General features: G+C 40.2%; 1 protein-coding gene across 1 annotated transcript in view; it reads right to left on the bottom strand.

Annotated features, from left to right (window-relative positions):
• Nucleotides 1-19,009, bottom strand: part of syndig1l (synapse differentiation inducing 1-like) — a 55,599-nt gene that overhangs the window by 34,203 nt on the left and 2,387 nt on the right. Inside the window, exon 3 of the mRNA XM_088325102.1 lies at nt 2,452-2,937. Within this exon, the coding sequence (XP_088181228.1) occupies nt 2,452-2,910 (459 nt within the window). The 5' untranslated portion in view covers nt 2,911-2,937. The remainder of the gene's footprint in view (nt 1-2,451; nt 2,938-19,009) is intronic.

Below are 19,009 nucleotides of genomic sequence, written 5' to 3'. Positions count from 1 at the left end.
ACTGGGCTGTAGTTCAATGTCAGGGCACCCTGGTGGAAAATGTTGTTTACAGGAACGGCGGGAACGGGACGTAAGGCTGATAAGATAATCAGCACATCCAGACGCAGAAAGGCCCAGATGACGTAGAAACGCTCGATGTTGTTTTGAGTATTCCAGACATCGCCACGCCCAGGGGGGGGGCTTCCTTGGCACGCCCATGGGAGGAGTCGGCACACCATTATGCGTGGAGAAGATGTTGAATAGGAAAGAGCTAAAGGACTTCAGAAGACGGCTTCCCAGAGACTCCAACGACATTAATTCGGCTGTCTTCGATGGAGTACACTGAGTTAAATTGTTGATGAAATTAAATCCGTCCCCGTGTGAAAATGTCGGCTTTCACACCAGCTTGCGGAAAAGACGTGGGCTGAGAGAAGAAAGGCAGAAGATCGAGAGAGGAGGCTTGACAGAGGCTCTAGCAACACTAATTCGGCTAATTCGTCCATATTTGATGGAGTTCACTTAGTTAAATAGTTTAAAAAATTAAATCTGCCCCCATGTGGAAATGCCGGTCTCTTGTTCATTTTTCCCTCAAGAAATGAGCGCGCATAAATTGTTGGGTGAATGTAGGTTTTGTTTGGTTAATGGAGTCAAATAACTAATTCGAACAATTTGGTAAACGGTACATTTTGTTATATTTGGGGCAGTAATGCACCAAAGTGAATAATGCCAACTGCCGTTAAGCTCAATCGATGAAGAAAAAGAACCGTTATATACAGCAGCCGTATGACCTCAAGCCGCACGGCACTTGGAGAGAAAGGCAGAGAGGCAATAAGATAAAAAGACAGCGAGAGAGAAGCATCCAACCCGAACATAATGATTGACATTTTCTGCCTGACCCGAGCTGAAATTTGGGCTGAGTCCGGCTCAGGCTTGAGTTCTTATTTCTGCTTAAGGCTGTTTGGAATTAAATATCAAAATGTACCGTTTACCAAATAGTTCGAATTAGTTATCTGACTCCATTAACCAAACACCACCTACATTCACCCAACAATTTATGCGCACTCGTTTCTTGAGGGAAAAGATGAACAAGAAAGCTGATATTTTCACACGGGGCCGATTTAATTTCCCTAATAATTTAACTAAGTGTAGTCCATCGAAAACGGCCAAATTAGTGTCGTTGGCGTCTGTAGGTAGCCTTTTTCTTAAGTCGTTTAGCTCTCTCTTATTGGCCATCTTCTCCCCGCATAATGGCGTGCTGACTCCTCGCATGGGTGTGCCAAGGAAGCCCCCCCTGAGCTTCACCATCTCGTCGAAGAGCGTCGCGATGTCTGGAATACTCAAAACAACACCGAGTGTTTCTACGTCATCAGGGCCTTTCTCCGTCTGGATGTGTTGCTTATCTTATCAGCCTTACGTCCTGTTCCCGCCGTTCCTGTAAACAACATTTTCCACCAGGGTGCCCTGACATCGCACCACAGCCCAGCCAGCGAATATCTTTTGCATTAAATGTAATCTGTATTCGATGGTATAAAATCCTTTACAGTCAAATGTATAAAATCCTTCAAGGCCTAGGTGTGAAATGCACAGCCTGTCACTGATCAAATGTGTACCTAAACAACGATAATCATTTAAATGCATATATATTTCACATTTTGATGGGCGATACCGTTTGCGTATTACGCACAGGGTTGGGTAGGGTTACTTTAACTGGATTACTTTCAATTACTTTTGCATTACTCCAATACCAAATATGCTAATAAAAGACAAAATAAACTAAATATGAATAAAATTACAAAATTTTGTGCAGGCTTGGGAAGTAACGGAATACATGGAACGGCAAAAATGATGTTGGCAAACTGTTTGGATTTATTTTCATATGGTTTCTGTCGCATTTTATGTTAGTTTTGCCGGAGATCAAAGAGATCAAAGCCAGGAGAGAAAGCTTACCATGTGTTGTGAGTCATAATTTGATTCATATTTAGTTTATTTTGTCTTTTATTAGCATATTTGGTATTAGAGTAATCCAAAAGTAATCGAAAGTAATCCAGTTAAAGTAACCCTACCCAACCCTGCTCAGGAGGCAGAGCTCGTCTTGGGATCAAGCGATCGCAGGTTCGATTCCCGGCTCCTCCGTGTTCTATGTCGAAGTGTCCTTGGGCAAACACTGAATCCCTAATGCCCCCAATAAGCAGGAAGGCGCCTTGCATGACTGACTCCCTATTGGTGTGTGAGTGTGTGCGTGAAGCACACTGTAAAGCGCTTTGGGAAGTCTTCATTGACTTGAAAAGCGCAATATAAATACAGACCATTTCCCCATTTTCCTCTTTTCCTTTAACTTTTCACAAACATTCTTGAGAACCATAAAATCGGAAAAGAGGCAATAAAACACACTAAATCACAGTAAAAGATGTAGCAGACTAGACGAGAGTAGCCAAGAAGGCCATTGTTTGGGTTGGTCAGGTACTTACTTACCTCATACTCGACGTATTCCTCCTCCTCTACTTCGTACGAAACGGTTTGGATTTTCACGTGCTCGCCCTCCTCAGGCGCTTTGGCCGGCGGCGCTTCTTCCGATCCCGCCGGTTCCCCTCCCCCCGGGTTAGACCCGTCCCTGGTCTTCTTCTCTGTGAAGGTGGTCTCACAACACTCGCTTTTGTATTCCTTGGCCTTGATGGTGCCGTTGTCCTCCTTGTAGAGGATGAAGTTAGGTCTGTAGAAGGCCTCCACGGCCAAGTGCAGCGAGGTGGCGTCCAAAAGTTGCTGCGACTTCATTTTCCCGTTGCCGCTCGGCGCGTTTCCCTGCTTCCCTCTTCCCTCGTTGATAAAGTTCTCCTGGTATTGGTTCTTCGGGAACTCTCCTCCGTAACCGTTGACGGTGTGTTTGCTGTTTTTGTCCAACAAAGGATTCTGAAGCTCGCTGAGGTTCTCCATAGTTCGAGGCGTTCAGCACTGGACAATCTGTGGAACACAACAGAAAAGAGACTTTTTGAGTGGTTTTCTCAAGCGCACCTTGCGGAGAGTCGAGTATTACTCCTTGTCAGGAGCTGCATCTTGCTGGAGGACTCAATTAGGTGTATATTGCCTCTTTGTTTTACACGCGTGTTGACACGGCAACCTGAAAGAGCAACGGCGAGTGATGCTAATGCAGCTTGTCAGAGTGCCGTGTTTGTTTGGCGCGCCTGTCATGGTTCTTCTAGCTCCAATACCTAGTTTCCGTCATAGAATCATACCTGTGAACCTGTACGTTTTTGCAGCACAAAGTACGTTTATTAAGCATTTTAAGACGTGTACGACGTACAAGAAAATCTGTAAGGAAAAACTCAAATTTGTCGATTATCATATTATCATCCGGTGTACACGACTATGACGAAACAGCAAATCAATCGAGTCAAACGAGTTCGCCGCGGTATCCTCTATCTCGGTATCAGTTTTTTTTCCGTTGCAAACGAAGCGAGCGGTTTGATAGTACTGTGCGCATGCGTCTGCCGCCTCGGATTTCATGCGGTAGTTGTGTAGTGAAAGGAAGTCCGTCCCTTTTTAGAGAACCGGCTTTTTCGGCTCAAATTATTAAAGAGAGCCAGCTCTCAAACGGCTCACTTACTTTGATGCAAAATATTACGAATGATTATGTTGTATAAAGAAGTTAAGAAAAAAAGGAAGTATAAAAGGAGAAAATGAAAAAAGACAGGTTTGTGGTTATCCCTTTAATCGATATATTACCAACAATAATTTTAACATTTTCTCCTTTTATACTTCCCTTTTTCTTAACTTCTTTATACAACATAATAATTCGTAACCAGTTCAGGGTGTCCCCCTGCCCACTGCCCGTAGACAGCTGGGATGGGCTCCAGCACCCCCGTGACCCTACTGAGGATAAGCGGTGCAGATAATGGATGGATGGATGGATAATGCATCAAAGCAAGTGAGCCGTTTGAGAGCCGGCTCTCTTTAATGAGTGGAGCCGAAAAAGCCAGTTCTCTAAAAAGAGACGGACTTTTCACTACACAACTCGAGATTGGCGTGCAGACGCAAACTCGAACCTCGAGACCAAAACAACATCTGCCGGATCTGCCTGACGAAAAGTTTGGAGTGCGGTAAATCTTTGTTTAAAAAAAATGTAATCGGGTAATAATGACAATTTTGTGTCTAAAAGATGCGTCCCGGGGACGCACGTTGATTTGAGACTATGCGTCCCCAGCAAAAATGATGCATCTAGAACGCAGGGACGCGGGCAAACGAGAACACTGCCATGGAGCCGTAGAGGTTGACAGGTATGTTAACAGTTCAGAGCAGAGCAATCGCGGGAAAAGACAGGTTGCCAAGCACTTTTTGTAGGGCCTTGTTTAATCCAGGACAACAAAGACAACAGACACTAAAGTCTCGACGATTCCCGGCTTGTCACGACATTCAAGTTTAGAATGAACTCGAGCAATCGCAGGAAAGGACCGGCAGCCTAGCCCTTTTGGTTAGGCTTCGTTCAATCCAGAACAACAAATACAAAAGACACTCAAGCTTGGTTTACGCATCCAGGAAAAGTGGCATCCGGCACATACACTCTTTCCCCAATATGCTTCTCTCCTGGCATTTTATTGTCAAGACCAGAACAGAAGGAGGACCCAGATGCGTAACGTTACTCACAAGTTTATTGAACTATAGAGGGAAGTCAGCGATCCGGTGCTCGCTGGACGCAGGAAACAAGTCACTCCCGGGATCGGAGCGTTCTGAATGCGGAAGTTAGACGGAACAGACAGGTCGTTAGCCGGGACGGGAGATCAGAACGTGGTTGGTGTAAAGTTGGCTGTTTTGAGATATGTGCATTTCTCAGAATTCAATACAATGAAATTAACCTGTTTTTATATTCCTAAATATAAAAACAAACTCTCTCACACACACACATATAGTCACGTTTCAAACATCAGTCTAATTTCATCTTTTATACGTTTTTCAATCTTATATCCTTTTATTGTGAAGTCGCGCTCATGTGTGTTCCTTTTCCTGTTTATGTGTCAAGTCAAAATAAACCACACCCCTGACCGGAGGTAAGGCAGTTCTGTCGGAGAGATTTTGGCGAGATGGCTTCCCGGCAGTGCTGGCTCCTTCGCGAGGGAGATTTTAAAACTTAATGAGTGATTTCATCTGAGTAATTCTGCCAACAGAGAGTTTATATAATATATAGCTCTTACAGTTGGGGTCAAAAAACGGGTCGTAGCAGGAGACAAACAGGGAAATCAAGAATTGATGAGTGGAAAACGGGTGACAAAATGGGACCGACGGGAGTCAGAGTCAAAACTGCTTGCCTTGTGAAAACAGAGGTTCGCTGACGGACTGACAACAGGCGAGTGAAAAGGACTGAGCTTGAATAGGACGGGGAACCAATCAGGTAACAAGCAGCAGCTGGCGCCAAACGAGCGGGCACAGGTGAGTGTAATGAGTAATCATGGCATTTATTGACAGTTTGTGTTGAAAAGCAATTGCAGAGAAAGGCAAAGCACCGGGCCCTTTTCCTTGGGCCTTGTTCAATCCAAAACAAAAAAAAACAAAAACTTCAGAGACTAAAGCTTCATTTCCGCATGCATTAGGAGTGGCATCTCACACTTACACTCTCTCCACAATTTGCTATTTTCTCTCTGCATTGTCAGAGAAAGGTCGGCCCCCTGGGCCTTCTTCAATTCAGAACAACAAGGACAACAGACACTCAAGTTTGATTTACACATGCGGTAGAGGCGGCATCTTGCACTTACTCTCTCTTAGAATTGCTGCTTCTGCTTTCATTGACCACATTCTAAGCACAATGACATGATCATAACATGTGATAATGGGTAAAAATACTATAACTCATACCTGTCTGCCTCCACGGCTCCATGCCCTTACAAACTGTTGTATTTTCCCTAACAAAATACGGAATAATCTTACACCATATTTTTTTCAAACGTGTTTTTTTATGTAGTTTAATATGTTATAGTGTACATGTGTTTCGTTATATCATATATATTGTTATTTAACATTTTGTTGTGAGATACTGAGTTGCTCGACATGAATGAGGTTTATTATAAAAAAAAGTTAAAAAATAAGGAGCTTGGACGTTCACTGTCTTTATACAACATAATAATTCGTAATATAATGTATCAAAGCAAGTGAGCCGTTTGAGAGCCGGCTCTCTTTAATGAGTTGAGCAAAAAAAGACGGTTCTCTAACAGGAGACGGACTTCCTTTCACTACACAACTACCACATGAAATCCGATGTTTTTTAAGACCACATGTATGCTCCGTACTGCTTCTGATCGGCTGCCGAGTATGTACTGCTCTGCTTTCGCTTTGTTCACGTGTGATCGGAATGATGCATGATGGGAAATCCCCAGGCGGCAGACGCATGCGCACAGTAGCATCAAACCGTCGGTTGCAATGAAAAAAAACGATACCGAGATAGAGGCTACCGCGGCGAACTGGTTTGACTTGATTGATTTGCTGTTTCGTGATGGTGGGTGTATCCCGGATGTTACTCATAATTGACAAATTTGCGTTTTTACGTACAGATTTTCATGTACGACGTACACGTCTTAAAATGCATAATAAACGTACTTTGTATGGCAAAACCGTACAGGTTGACAGGTATGATAACATTATATAATAACTGAATAGAATCTTTGACAATATCTTATCTCTCTCAACAGACACTCGATTTACGCATGCGGGAGACCAGCATCACACGAATACACTATCGGATACCCTGCTTCTCTTGGCAATTTAGTTTAGGGCGTATTAAAATGATCATGACAGGTCATATATAATGACATAACATCTTTGACACTACATCTTTCGACAGGACACTCAAGTGTGATTTAAGCATGTGGGAGGAGCTGCATCTCGCATTTACACTCTCTCTTGTTCCTGGCTCAGTAAAAAATGGTTATAATAATAGAAAAATAATACATATGAAATTATTTGATCTTTATGATTTTCCGTCAGTGGCACTGAACGGGTACCTACGGAAAAATGAAAGGCAGATTCTTTTGGTGCGAGAGAAAAACAAATATATAAATATGTATTGTACACTTTTGTCAATCTGCGAGACTGAACCATAATTTTTGCACATGCAGTTTTCCTGGAAAACAGCCTCCAACCGCCACAGAGCTCTCCGGGCTCCTCCCACTTGCTTGCTCCTCTCTCCTGACAGTGCAGTTTTCGCGCTCTCACAGGTCCGCAAATAGCTGCCGGTATGCAGACTCATGCAGTTCTTCAGGAAAAAAAACGATCCAAGGATGCTCGAAAACTAAAGGGGAGATATATTCCGGAAGCCGCAACAATTTTTTAATGGTGAAAAACTTTAAACTTTGCATTTTTCCCCGATATAAGTCACTCTTATTTTGTAAGTTTGCGTCATAAAGTAACAAGGGTTAATATTATAGTTTAAAAATAATTCCAAGCTGTACATTATAAATTCAGAATCAAGATAAGTTTTTTACAAAAATGTTAATTCTTCTCAAAATTAGAATATTCTTAAAATGAAATATTTATAATATTTATGAAAATGAATTACATGAATCAAATTGATTAATGTAAATTATTTACCTTGTTTTTTTCAAAAACATTTTTGAAATAAAATAAAATAAAAAATGATCAAATGTTTCGAAAAATATATCAAATTTAATAAAAATGACTTCAAATAAAAAAAATATAACACGTTTGTTGTTTTGATGTAAAACAACAGAAAATCATATCGAATTAAATTAAAATCAAATAAAATACTTTTAAATAATGTAAAACAAACAAATTCTATTAAATTCTGTTAAACAATATTAAATGAAATAAAATTGAATTATATGATGTAAAACGAAAAAAAAGATAAATAAATTACATTCTATTAAAATAAATCAATTAAATTGAATTGGATTCAGAGAAATTAAAACGTATGTATTTTAATAATGTAAATAAATACATGAAATTGTCATTACCGATATGCATCACCTGTGCCCGCTCCTTTGGCGCCAACTGCCTCGGACTCCGATCCGTATTTTGATTCTGACCACGTCTACTCTCCTTTCCTGGCTTACGACTCGTTTCCGACCCCAACCACGTTTTTACTCTCCTGTTCTGGCTACTGACCCGTTTTTCCGTTCCTGACACTGCCATTGCTCGCCACGGAGGTCCCACTTCTGCGTTCAGAGCGACCTGCTTCCTGCGCCCAGCGATCACCGGATCGTAGGTGCAACCCTTTCCTTTCTTCCAATAAAACTGGGAGAAACGTAACGCAAGTGAGTCCTGTCTCCATTCTGGTCCTAACAGAAATTTTCTTAAATTAAATGTAAAAATTAAATGAAATTAAAAAAATAATGAAATCAATACATGATATATTCAAATAACGTATACAAATAATTGAAATCATCTTAAATTATGTAGACTATAATATATTAAGTCAAATTAAATTAAATACAAACTAAGAAACAATTTGGTCCATTCAAAACACTTAAAACAAAAAAACAATTAGATTTAATTACGGTCAATCAAATTAAATAGAAGTAAAACAAAATTAGGTAAAATAAAATTAAATATGATAGGTTCAAATAACACGGCGGCGCAGTGTTTAGCGCTTGTGCGGCACAGTTCTAAGGTCTTGGGAATCTCCTGTGTGGGTTCAAATCCAGCTACCGGCCTTACTGTGCGGAGTTTGTATGTTCTCCCCATGCTTGTGTGGGTTTCCTCAGGGCACTCCGGTTTCCTCCCACATTCCAAAGACATGCAATTCAGGTGGATTGGCCGGTCCAAATTGTCCCTAGGTGTGAATGAGCGAGTGAGTTGTCTGTCCCTGTGTGCCCTGCGATTGGCTGGCAACCAGTTCAGGGTGTCCCCTGCCCACTGCCCGATGATTGCTGGGATGGGCTCCAGCACCCCCGCGACCCTACTGAGGATAAGCGGTGCAGCTAATGAGATGAGATGAGATGAGACGTTCAAATAAAGTAGAACATTAAGATTAACTTACAACAAATTAGGTCAAAATAAATTAAATCATACATTCAAACAACATGAAAAATAGATTTATATTAAATGATATCAGAATGAATGAAATCAAACTGAATAAAATAAAATAAGATTTAAAAAAAACGTGTAAAAATGTCATACATTTAAAAAATATTCAGTGATGTTACATTAGATCACATAAAATACATAATTAAAATAACATAAAAGTGTCACACAGCTCCCGGCGATAAAAGCAAATGAGCAAGGAGAAAGTGCCTCCCCCTCGCTCTCTTTTTTTAAAAATCCAATCTTGTAACCTTTATGGCGCCTTACCTTAACCTTTCTGGAAAATGTCATCGTGTCAAGGGGAGATAAAAACGAGCGCTCCCTTCTCCAACCATTCCCACAAAAAGACTACGCTCTTCAAAATGAATTTCACCGCAATTTTGTGCACGGACATAACACAAATTTGTTTTTTAAAACATTTACAAACTTTTCTTTCCCAAAAATCTGGCCTGAAGTTCCCCACGACAGCTTGTATTTCCAACGGGCTAAACGGGTATGATTAATTCATGCGTTATTTCAGTTTCATACATAATTTAGTGGACTCTCGTCAATATAATGCCGGGGTCGTCCTCGGGGTTACGAGAGGTCGTAATTACGACTTTGGTGGAAAAATCGATACCGTTTGTCCAGACGTTGGTAACCAAAAATGTCGCCATATTGGGCAAAAAAACACCCCCAAAAATATGTTTGGATCTGCAAAAAATCCAAAGCTTTATAAGGAATATCTCACATACTGATTGTATAATATATATTATATATATAAATATTCATTGGAAAACCTTAAGAATGTTTGTGTCATGATTGTCCTCCTACAGAAACCATATCATTTTCCATTATCAAACATTTTCGAAAACGCCCCATTGAGCCAATAGGGAGCTCCGAAGAACCGCATGTGGCTCCAGAATGATAACTATTGTAATGAATTAATAATAAAACATATTCAAATGTATTTAAGTTTGACTTTTGTATTTTTGTTTTTAAAGTTTAAGTGTTCAAAAATGTATAAACTGTACTTTATCATATTTAATTGTTGAAAAATACTTTTTAAATGATTAAAATGATTTAAATAAAAAAACAAATAAAAATATATTGGCTTGATTTTTTTGATGAATGTTTCATTTTGAAAAGTATTTATACATGTAAAATGATCAAAAATAATTCAATTGTTAAGTACATTTTTTATGGTAATGTTTAAATTTTGACAATCTTTACATTTTATTCAAATTAAAGAGTACTCTATTTTCGAAGACAATCACAATTGTTGAAATAAATGTGCTAATTGTACGAATTCAATAATTCAAAAAATATTTATAATGAAAGTGTTTGGATTTATAAAATAGTAAAAAAAGGAATAATCTTTTTCGTGACGTTAATATTTAAATGTTGAAGATCATTTATATTTTCTGAATTTAAATCATATGATTTTTTTGTAAATTATTCAAATGATTAATGATTTTTAACTCATTAACTCCCACTCACAGATAATTTTGATTATTCTAGTACAATTTTATGTCATAATTACTGATGTGATTTAGCTGTGCCCGCTCCTTTGGCGCCAACTGCCGCAGGCTCTGATTGGTTCCTGATCAGTACTTGCACCCAGTTCTGTCTGTCCCTATTTGTCAGTCCGTCTACGAACTTCACTGAATAGTAGGCAAGCGTTTTTTCAACCCTTGCTCCCGTTTTTGCTCCCGTTTCTGCTCCAGTCTGTCTCTGGCTACGACCCGTTTTGATCCTGACCACATCTGCTCTCCCGTCCCGACTTACGACCCGTTTTTGCTCCCATCTGTCTCAGGCTACGACCCGTTTTGACTCTGACCATGTCTGCTCTCCCGTCCCGACTTACGACCCGTTTTTGATCCCGACCACGTCTGCTCTTCCGTCCCGGCTTACGACCCGTTTCTGACCCCGACCACGTTTTTGCTCTCCTGTCCTGGCTATCAACTTGTTTTTCCATCCCTGACACTGCCATCGCTCGCTACGGTAGATCCACGTTCGGAGCACAATCCGAGTACGAGAGCGACTTGCTTCCCGCGCCCAGCGAACTCTGGATTGTGGGCGCAGCCCTTCCTCTTTCCTTTAATAAAACTTGTGAGAAATGTAACGCAATTGGGTCCTGTTTCCGTTCTGGTCCTGACATTTTCCTTGTTTTTGCAGGGGAAAAAAATGTATAACAAATGCTTTAAAATGTATTACCATATAAAAATTAAAATCCAAATTGCAGAATTGAATGTGTGCCGATCAGATTTAATTTTGTTCTTCACGAGTAAAACAAGTTGAATATTTTTTTATAAATTTTTTATGTTATAACTAGTTCGAAAAAAAACTCAAATCACAAAAATAATAAATGAAATATGTAAGATAATCTGCCAATGAGTCAAGATTCTTTGTTGGGATTTTCAATGTTTATAGCTGTCAGCGGGTATTAATAAGTTCATGATATTATATGTAAATTATTTTTGATTTAAATAAATAAATATACGAATATTTTGTGATAAAATGACAGATCCCAAGTTTTCAGCCACGAAGCTAACAGATTAGCAAGTATCCTTTTAGCATCAGGGATCAGGCCGCCATTTGTCATCTCCCGCTGTCAATCATCCTCCCGGCCTTGGACCCTTCCCCTCTCGGCACCCAAATACCAATGCGCCTTATCTGTCGGCCATGTTTATGAATCGGCTCCATCCCGCAAATTCATCTCTCTGTGATTTAATTTTCAACGCGCCGAGCGCCGCATAATGAAAGCTGACGTCTGCTCGTTATTGATGAGTGCGTGTTGGGGGTGGGTTGATGTCGGGGGGTTGATGCAAATTTTAGGTCCGGGCCGTACGCAATCGCTCAATAGTAATTCACAGTCCCCTATCCTCAAACTGAATTATTTTCACCACGACAAGTCGTCTTTTTACACAGGTTCGGGATATACACTTAAAAAAAAAAATAGACCGTGAAAACTGGTTTTATCGACGTCAAAAACTAGCATAGTCTATGACTCCGATACCTAAAGTCAATTAGCATTGTTTATAAAAATTTGAAATCAAGAGTCTTCTAAGCTGAAAACTAGCTTCCTCTACGTCAAAAACTAGCAGCATCTATCACTCCGAAATCAAGAATCGTCTTTCCTGAAAACTAGTTTTATCTAAGTAAAAAATTAACAGCATCTATGACTCAGGAATCAAGAGTTTTACACGCAAAAAACTAGCTTCAACTACGCCACAAACTAGCATTGTCGATGACTCCCCATCCCCAAAGCCTTCTAATCTGAAAACTAGCTTCATCTACGAGAACAACTAGCATTGTTTATAAAAATTTGAAATCAAGAGTCTTCTAAGCTGAAAACAGCTTCCTCTACGTCCAAAACTAGCAGCGTCTATCACTCGGAAATCAAGAATCTTCTCTCCCGTAAACTAGTTTCATCTAAGTCAAAAATTAGCAGCATCTATGACTCAGGAATCAAGAGTTTCACACGCGAAAAACTAGCTTAATCTACCCCACAAACTAGCATAGTCAATGACTCCCCATACTTCTCATCTGAAAACTAGCTTCATCTACGAAAACAAATAGCATTGTTTATAAATTTTGAAATCAAGAGTCTTCTAAGTTGAAAACTAGCTTCATCTAAGTCAAAGACTAGCAGCATCGATGACTCCGAAATCAAGAATCTTCTTTCCTGAAAACTAGTTTCATCTACGTCAAAAACTAGCATAGTCAATGACTGCTCAAATTGAATGTCTTCTCATCTGAAAACCAGCTTCATCTACGTCAAAAATTGGCAGCATCTATGACTCGGAAACAAAGAATCTTCTTTCCTTAAAACTAGATTTATCTACATCTGTAAGGTATATTACATCTAGTTATTTGTAATTTTCTCAATTGCTCACGTTACAAATGGCTCTGATGGAATATACTTGATTTCATACTATTTTTATTACTTATTCTCTATTTTTCTTCTCTTTTATATGATTCTGTTTAAAAACATGCCTACTTTCAGTCTTTATTTTGAAGGGTACAGGAAACTCATCATGGTATGTTTTTACAACTGCTTGACTTCTAAATAAAAACAATCGCGTCACTGGACAACGGTGAGAAAGAGGAGTCATTCGAAGGAGTGGGTCCGTTTTTCTCCCCGCGGTGTATGACTCCAAATTCAGGCGTTTTCTGAGTTGAAAACTAGCTTCATCTATGTCAAAAACTAGCAGCGTCTATAACTCCTAAATCAATAGTTTACTATGCTGAAAACTTACTTCATCTAGAATCTAGATCTATACTATAGATCAAAAACTAGAATTGTGTATGACTCCAAAATCAGGGTTTTTCTAAGCTGAAAACTAGCTTCATCTGTGTCAAACCTAGCATCATCTAACACGCTGAAACAAGAGACTTCTATACAGAAAGCTAACTTTACATCAAAACTACCATCAACTATGACTCCAAAATCAAGAGTATTATATGCTTAAAACAAGTTTCCCCTATGTCAAAAACTAGCAGAGTCTGAGACACCGAAATCAAGAGTTTTCTATGCTGAAAACTATATTAGTCTACGTGAAAACTAGCTTTATCTAATACTCTAAAATAAGGAATATTTTATTCAACACTGAAAACTAGATACATCTACATAAAAAACTACTACTATTTATCATTTTAAAATGAAGAGTTGTCTATGCTAAAAACTTCATCTTCATCTAGATCAAAAGCTAAAATTGTGTATGACTCCAAAATCAGGGGTTTTCTAAGCCGAAGAGTATCTTTACCTACATCAAAAACTACCATCATTTATGATTACAAAACTAAGAGTCTTCAACACTGAAAACTAGCTTCATCTACGTCAAAAACTAGCAGCGTCTATGACTCCGAAATTAATAGTTCTCTACACTGAAAACTAGCGTAATCTAATTCAAAAACTGGAATAATTTATGACAATGAAAACAAGAATCTTCTATGCTGAAAAGCTTCTATGCAGAAATCTTGGTTTGTCTTCTTTGGTGCTGAAAACTAGCTCAATCCCCAAACTAAAACCTTCTTTCACGCTGAAAAGTAGCGGTGTCCTCTATTTAGAAAACTAGAATTGTTATCGTTTACGCTAAAAACGAGAATCTGTTTTTATACTGAAAACCAGCGTATTTTACTAAGCAGAAAACAACATTGTCATTTCTTTCTTCTTCTAATCCAAAAACTAGCAGCGTCTTCAACGCCAAACTCAAGTCTTCTTCTACACTGAAAACAAACATTGACATCCATGCAGAAAACTAGAATTTTTATATATGATTTTGAGAAATAGCTTCATTTTGGAATACTATTATCATCATCTAAACAGTGATTACCTTCTTTTTGTCATGATTACAGATATGCTTAACCTGTGCCCGTTTCTTTGGCGCAAACTGCCTGGGACATAGATATAATATAACCGTACTGTAGTTATAAAAACTGCTTACCTATTGTTTAAATAAAAGTAAAAATAAGGAGCATAAACTATGATCATTTTTCCTTTGTTAGTCTGTCATGATTACTGATGTGACTCACCTGTGCCCACTCAATTGGCGCCAACCCCCGCGAGTTCTGATTGTCTCGCTGTCCCTATTTATACCCACTCCTATCTGTCCCCTGTTGTCAGTCCGTCTGTGAACCTCAGTTACACCAGGCAAGCTTTTTTTTCAACCCTGACTCCAACCTGTTTTTGCTCCTGTCTGTCCCCCAGCGTTGACCTGTTTTTAATCCTGACCACGTCTACTCTCCCGTCCCGCCTTTCGACCTTTTTGTCCCCGACACCGTCTGCTCTCCTTTACTGGCTTACAACTCGCTTCCAACCCTGGCCACGTTTTTACTCTCCTGTCCCGGCTACTGACCCGTTTTTCCGTTCCCGACACCGCCATCGCTCGCCATGGAAGTCCCACTTCCGCGTTCAGAGCGACCTGCTTCCCGCGCCCAGCGATCACCGGATCGTGGGAGCAATTCTTTATTTTCTTCCAATAAAACTGAGAGAAACGTAACACAAGTGGGTCCTGTCTCCGTCCCGGTCCTGACACTTTTACTCTCGAGTTAGCATCTTTTTATACACTGAAAACTATCGTTGACGTCTACGCAGAAAACTTGCATCGATATGTTCTATGCTTAAAACTAGCTTTATCTCTTATGCTGAAAACTAGCATGGTCTTCGAAGCAGAAAACTTGCATCCTCATTTTGTTTTTCAAATCCGAAATTAAGTCTTCTACTGTGAAATCAAGAGTTTTATCCCACATGAAAACTAGCATTGTTATATTCTAAGAACTACCTCCATCTTTATGCTGAAAGCTAGCATCGAGCTGACTACCTTCTTAAAACTGGCTTCTTCTTCTCTCCTGGAAACTAGCGTCGTATTCTACTTAGGAAACTAGCATCGTTATCGTCTGTGTTGAAAACTAACATTGTAATTGTCTACGCTAAAATATAGCGTCCCCTTTCACCCCAAATTAGCTTGTTATTATACAAAAACTAGCGTTGTTGTCTTCTATGCTAACCTTAAGCGCCCTCTTCTATGTTACAATACCTCTGTGTTGAAAAGTGTGACTTATACTCCAGTGCGACTGACTTATCTATGTTTATTTTCAACCTAAATGCAAATATTTAGCTTGTCCCCAACAAACCCGAAACACCATACGATGGAAGTGACCACGCCCCTTCCATAAACACCCCCCTACAAAAGCACACAGCTACTCTGGACATGATTTTAAGCGTTCCTTGATGTAGAAATCCTCAAGTGGAGAGGAATATATTGAATAATTCAGCCTGGGGTCAACCCGGGGGTATTAGAGTGGGGGAAAGGGGTAGGGTACTTAAGGGGGCGGGGGGTCTCAGCCAGCACTCGGGATGACCTGCATTCATGGATGATTGATTAAGTAACAATGTTGTCTGGAATGTCTTTGAGGACATGTCGTCCGTCTTTCCGTCGGTCTGTCCATCAAATCCATTTATTCATCCTCCCACCGTGCAAAAATTGGCCAACTAAAAATTAAGACTTTGTCAGGACCAGAATGGAAAAAGGACCCAATTGCGTGCAATTACTACAAGTTTTATTGAAAGAAAGGAAGGGCTGCGCCCACGATCCAGTGTTTGCTGGACACGGAAAGCAAGTCGCTCTTGGATTTGGACTGGGTTCCGAACACGGAAATGGATCTTCCATTAGCGAGCGATGGTGGTGTCAGGGATGGAAAAAACTGGTCGGAAACCGGGACGGGAGAACAGACGTGGTCAGGGTCGGAAAAGAGTCGTAAGCCAGAACAGGAGAGTAGACGTAGTCGGGGACACAAAAAAGGTCGTAAGCTGGGAAGGGAGAACAGACGTGGTTATGAGCAAAACAGGTCGTAGCCAGAGACAGACGGGAGCAAAAACAGGACAGGTGGAAGTCAGAGTCGAAAAAGGCTTGCCTAGTATACACTGAGGTTCGCAGACGGACTGACAATAGGGGACAGACAGGACTGGGTTCAAATAGTGACAGGGAGCCAATCAGAACTCGCGGGGGTTGGCGCCAATTGAGCGGGCACAGGTGAGTCACATCAGTAATCATGACAGACTAACAAAGGAAAAATGATCATAGTTTATGCTCCTTATTTTTACTTTTATTTAAACAGTAGGTAAGCAGTTTTTATAACTACAGTACGGTTATATTATATCTATGTCCATTTGTTCCGACAGCAAGAATGATTACTGTACATGAAAACACTATGCACGACTACTTTAATGAGGTATGAAATTGTAATCTTACTTCTGGTCAATATTCATTAATTTTTCTTTGCTGCTACTTAAAAGAAGATGATCATAGGTTCTTTTACATAGTTGAATCCCACCTAGTAGTCGCCGAGATGTTTGTCTGGAGTCTTGCTGTGGCGCTGGTTTTTCGTTCGCATTGGACAACAGTGCCATCTCATGGTCATATATTACACACTGGGGCTTTAATATGCCCGTCACTGCCAAGGTCCTGCTCATCTCTTAATCATCTCATTTTTCCTTTGTTAGTCTGTCAACGAACTTCTGCCCTGCAAGACGTGGGTTTCGACTCGGTCCTGTTCCTGTTGGTATTTCCTGTCCGGTTTTGTTCCCATTAATTTTTTCCTGTTTAATTTCGGTTTCCAGTTTTGTTTCTGTCTATTTTTGTCCTGTTTATTATTTTTTTCCAGCTTTTGTTCCCGTCTAGTTTGTCCTGTTTATTTTTGATATCCTGTTTCATTATCTATCCTGTCTGTCCCGTCCTGTCCGTTATCGACCCCATCAGGCCGATATCAACTCGGGCAATTGATATCGATCTCGTCGACCTCTGGCTTCCTATCATTTCACGCCAGACTGCTGCCTAACATGCATGACTCCCAATTTCCCGTAAAATGAAAGGCTTGTGTGAGTAATGTCACGCGTTTGGGTCCTGATCCTGTTCTGGTTCATGAAATTGAGTGGTTGCATAACAGGATGAAAAGTATGTTCAGTCATAATCTAATAATTCACGTCAATATAAACAGGTTATTGTGTCCTCCTAAGTAGGACTACAAAACAAAATGATAATCAAAAACATGTATTGATTAATATTGTAACTCAATAGCTGCCTAATCAGAATTCCATTATCACTCGGGTTAATTAATCATTAAATTTCGTAGACCTGTTTTTTTTTTTTGCATATACACTATTATGCTTTTCAAATTTCTTCTTTTTGGACAATCCACTCTTGCCTTTGTTTTAGAGTGCCTCGTTGTGGATACGAGTGCATGCCTTTCACCTTATTTACAGATGGATTTCTTTTCTATATTGTATTTTTTTTTTTCCAACTTCAATCTGACCTTGCATGGACCGCATTAGAGTGCCTCATTGTGTAGACAAATACGCCGAGAACAGAGTGAAAAACCTTGCATATAAGCGACATATTTACTTGCTTTGCTATTTTTTTCGACTCAAATCTGAAACCTAATCTCATGATTACTGATGTGACTCAGCTGTGCCTGCTCTTTTGGCACCAACTGCCGCGGGTTCCGATTGGCTCCCGATCAGTATTTGAACCCAGTCCTGTCTGTCCCCTTTTGTCAGTCCATCTGGGAACCTCAGTGAACACTAGGCAAGCCTTTTTCGACCCTGACTCCCACCTGCTCCCGTCTGTCCCCGGCTTCGACCCGTTTTTGATCCTGACCACGTCTGCTCTCCCGTCCCAGCTTTCGACCTCTTTTTGTCCCCGACTACGTCTTCTCTACTATTCTGTCTTACGAGTCGCTTCCGACCGCGACCACGTTTTTGCACTCCTGTCCCGGCTACCGACCGGCTTTTTCTGTCCCTGACACCGCCATCGCTCCCCACGGAAGGTCCACTTCTGCGTTCGGAGCACAATCCGAGTACCAGAGCGACTTGCTTCCCGCGTCCAGCGAACACCGGATCGTGGGCACAGCCCAATAAAACTTGTGAGAATCGCAACACACGTGAATCCTGTCTCCGTTCTGGTCCTGACACCTAATGCATGGACCACATTAGAGTGCCTCATCGGGTACACAAATATATCTAGAACAGGGTGAAAATTCTTGCATATAAGCAACATATTTACTTGCTTTATTCTTTTTTTCAACTTAAATCTGAAACCTAATGCATGGACCGCATTAGAGTGCCTCATCGATCACACAAAAACGCCTAGAAAAGGGTGAAAAAGCTTGCATATAACCAACATATTTACTTGCTTTACTATTTTTCTCAGCTCAAATCTGAAACCTAATGCGTCGACCGCATTAGAGTGCCTCATCGAGTATGCAAATGTGTCTAAAATTCTTGCATATGAGGGACATATTTATTTGCTTTGATATTATTTTCGACTTAAATCTGAAACCAAAGCGTGGACCACATGAGAATGCCTCGTTATGAACACGAGTGCTTGGATATGAGGGGGGAAAATGTCTGCAAATTAGCGATTTCTTTGCTTTTTATTTAACTCAAATCTGACATCTTGTGTGTGGACCATGTTAGAGTGCCTTGTAGTCGCCATACATACATGAAGGTAACGAGTTGTATCAGCAA

The sequence above is a fragment of the Urocampus carinirostris genome, chromosome 20 (genome assembly GCF_059441175.1).
Source record: "Urocampus carinirostris isolate Australia breed hairy pipefish chromosome 20, RoL_Ucar_1.0, whole genome shotgun sequence".
Taxonomy (NCBI): Eukaryota; Metazoa; Chordata; class Actinopteri; order Syngnathiformes; family Syngnathidae; genus Urocampus; species Urocampus carinirostris.
Note: the sequence above shows the minus strand (reverse complement) of the source record. Positions and strands in the feature narration are given on the sequence as shown.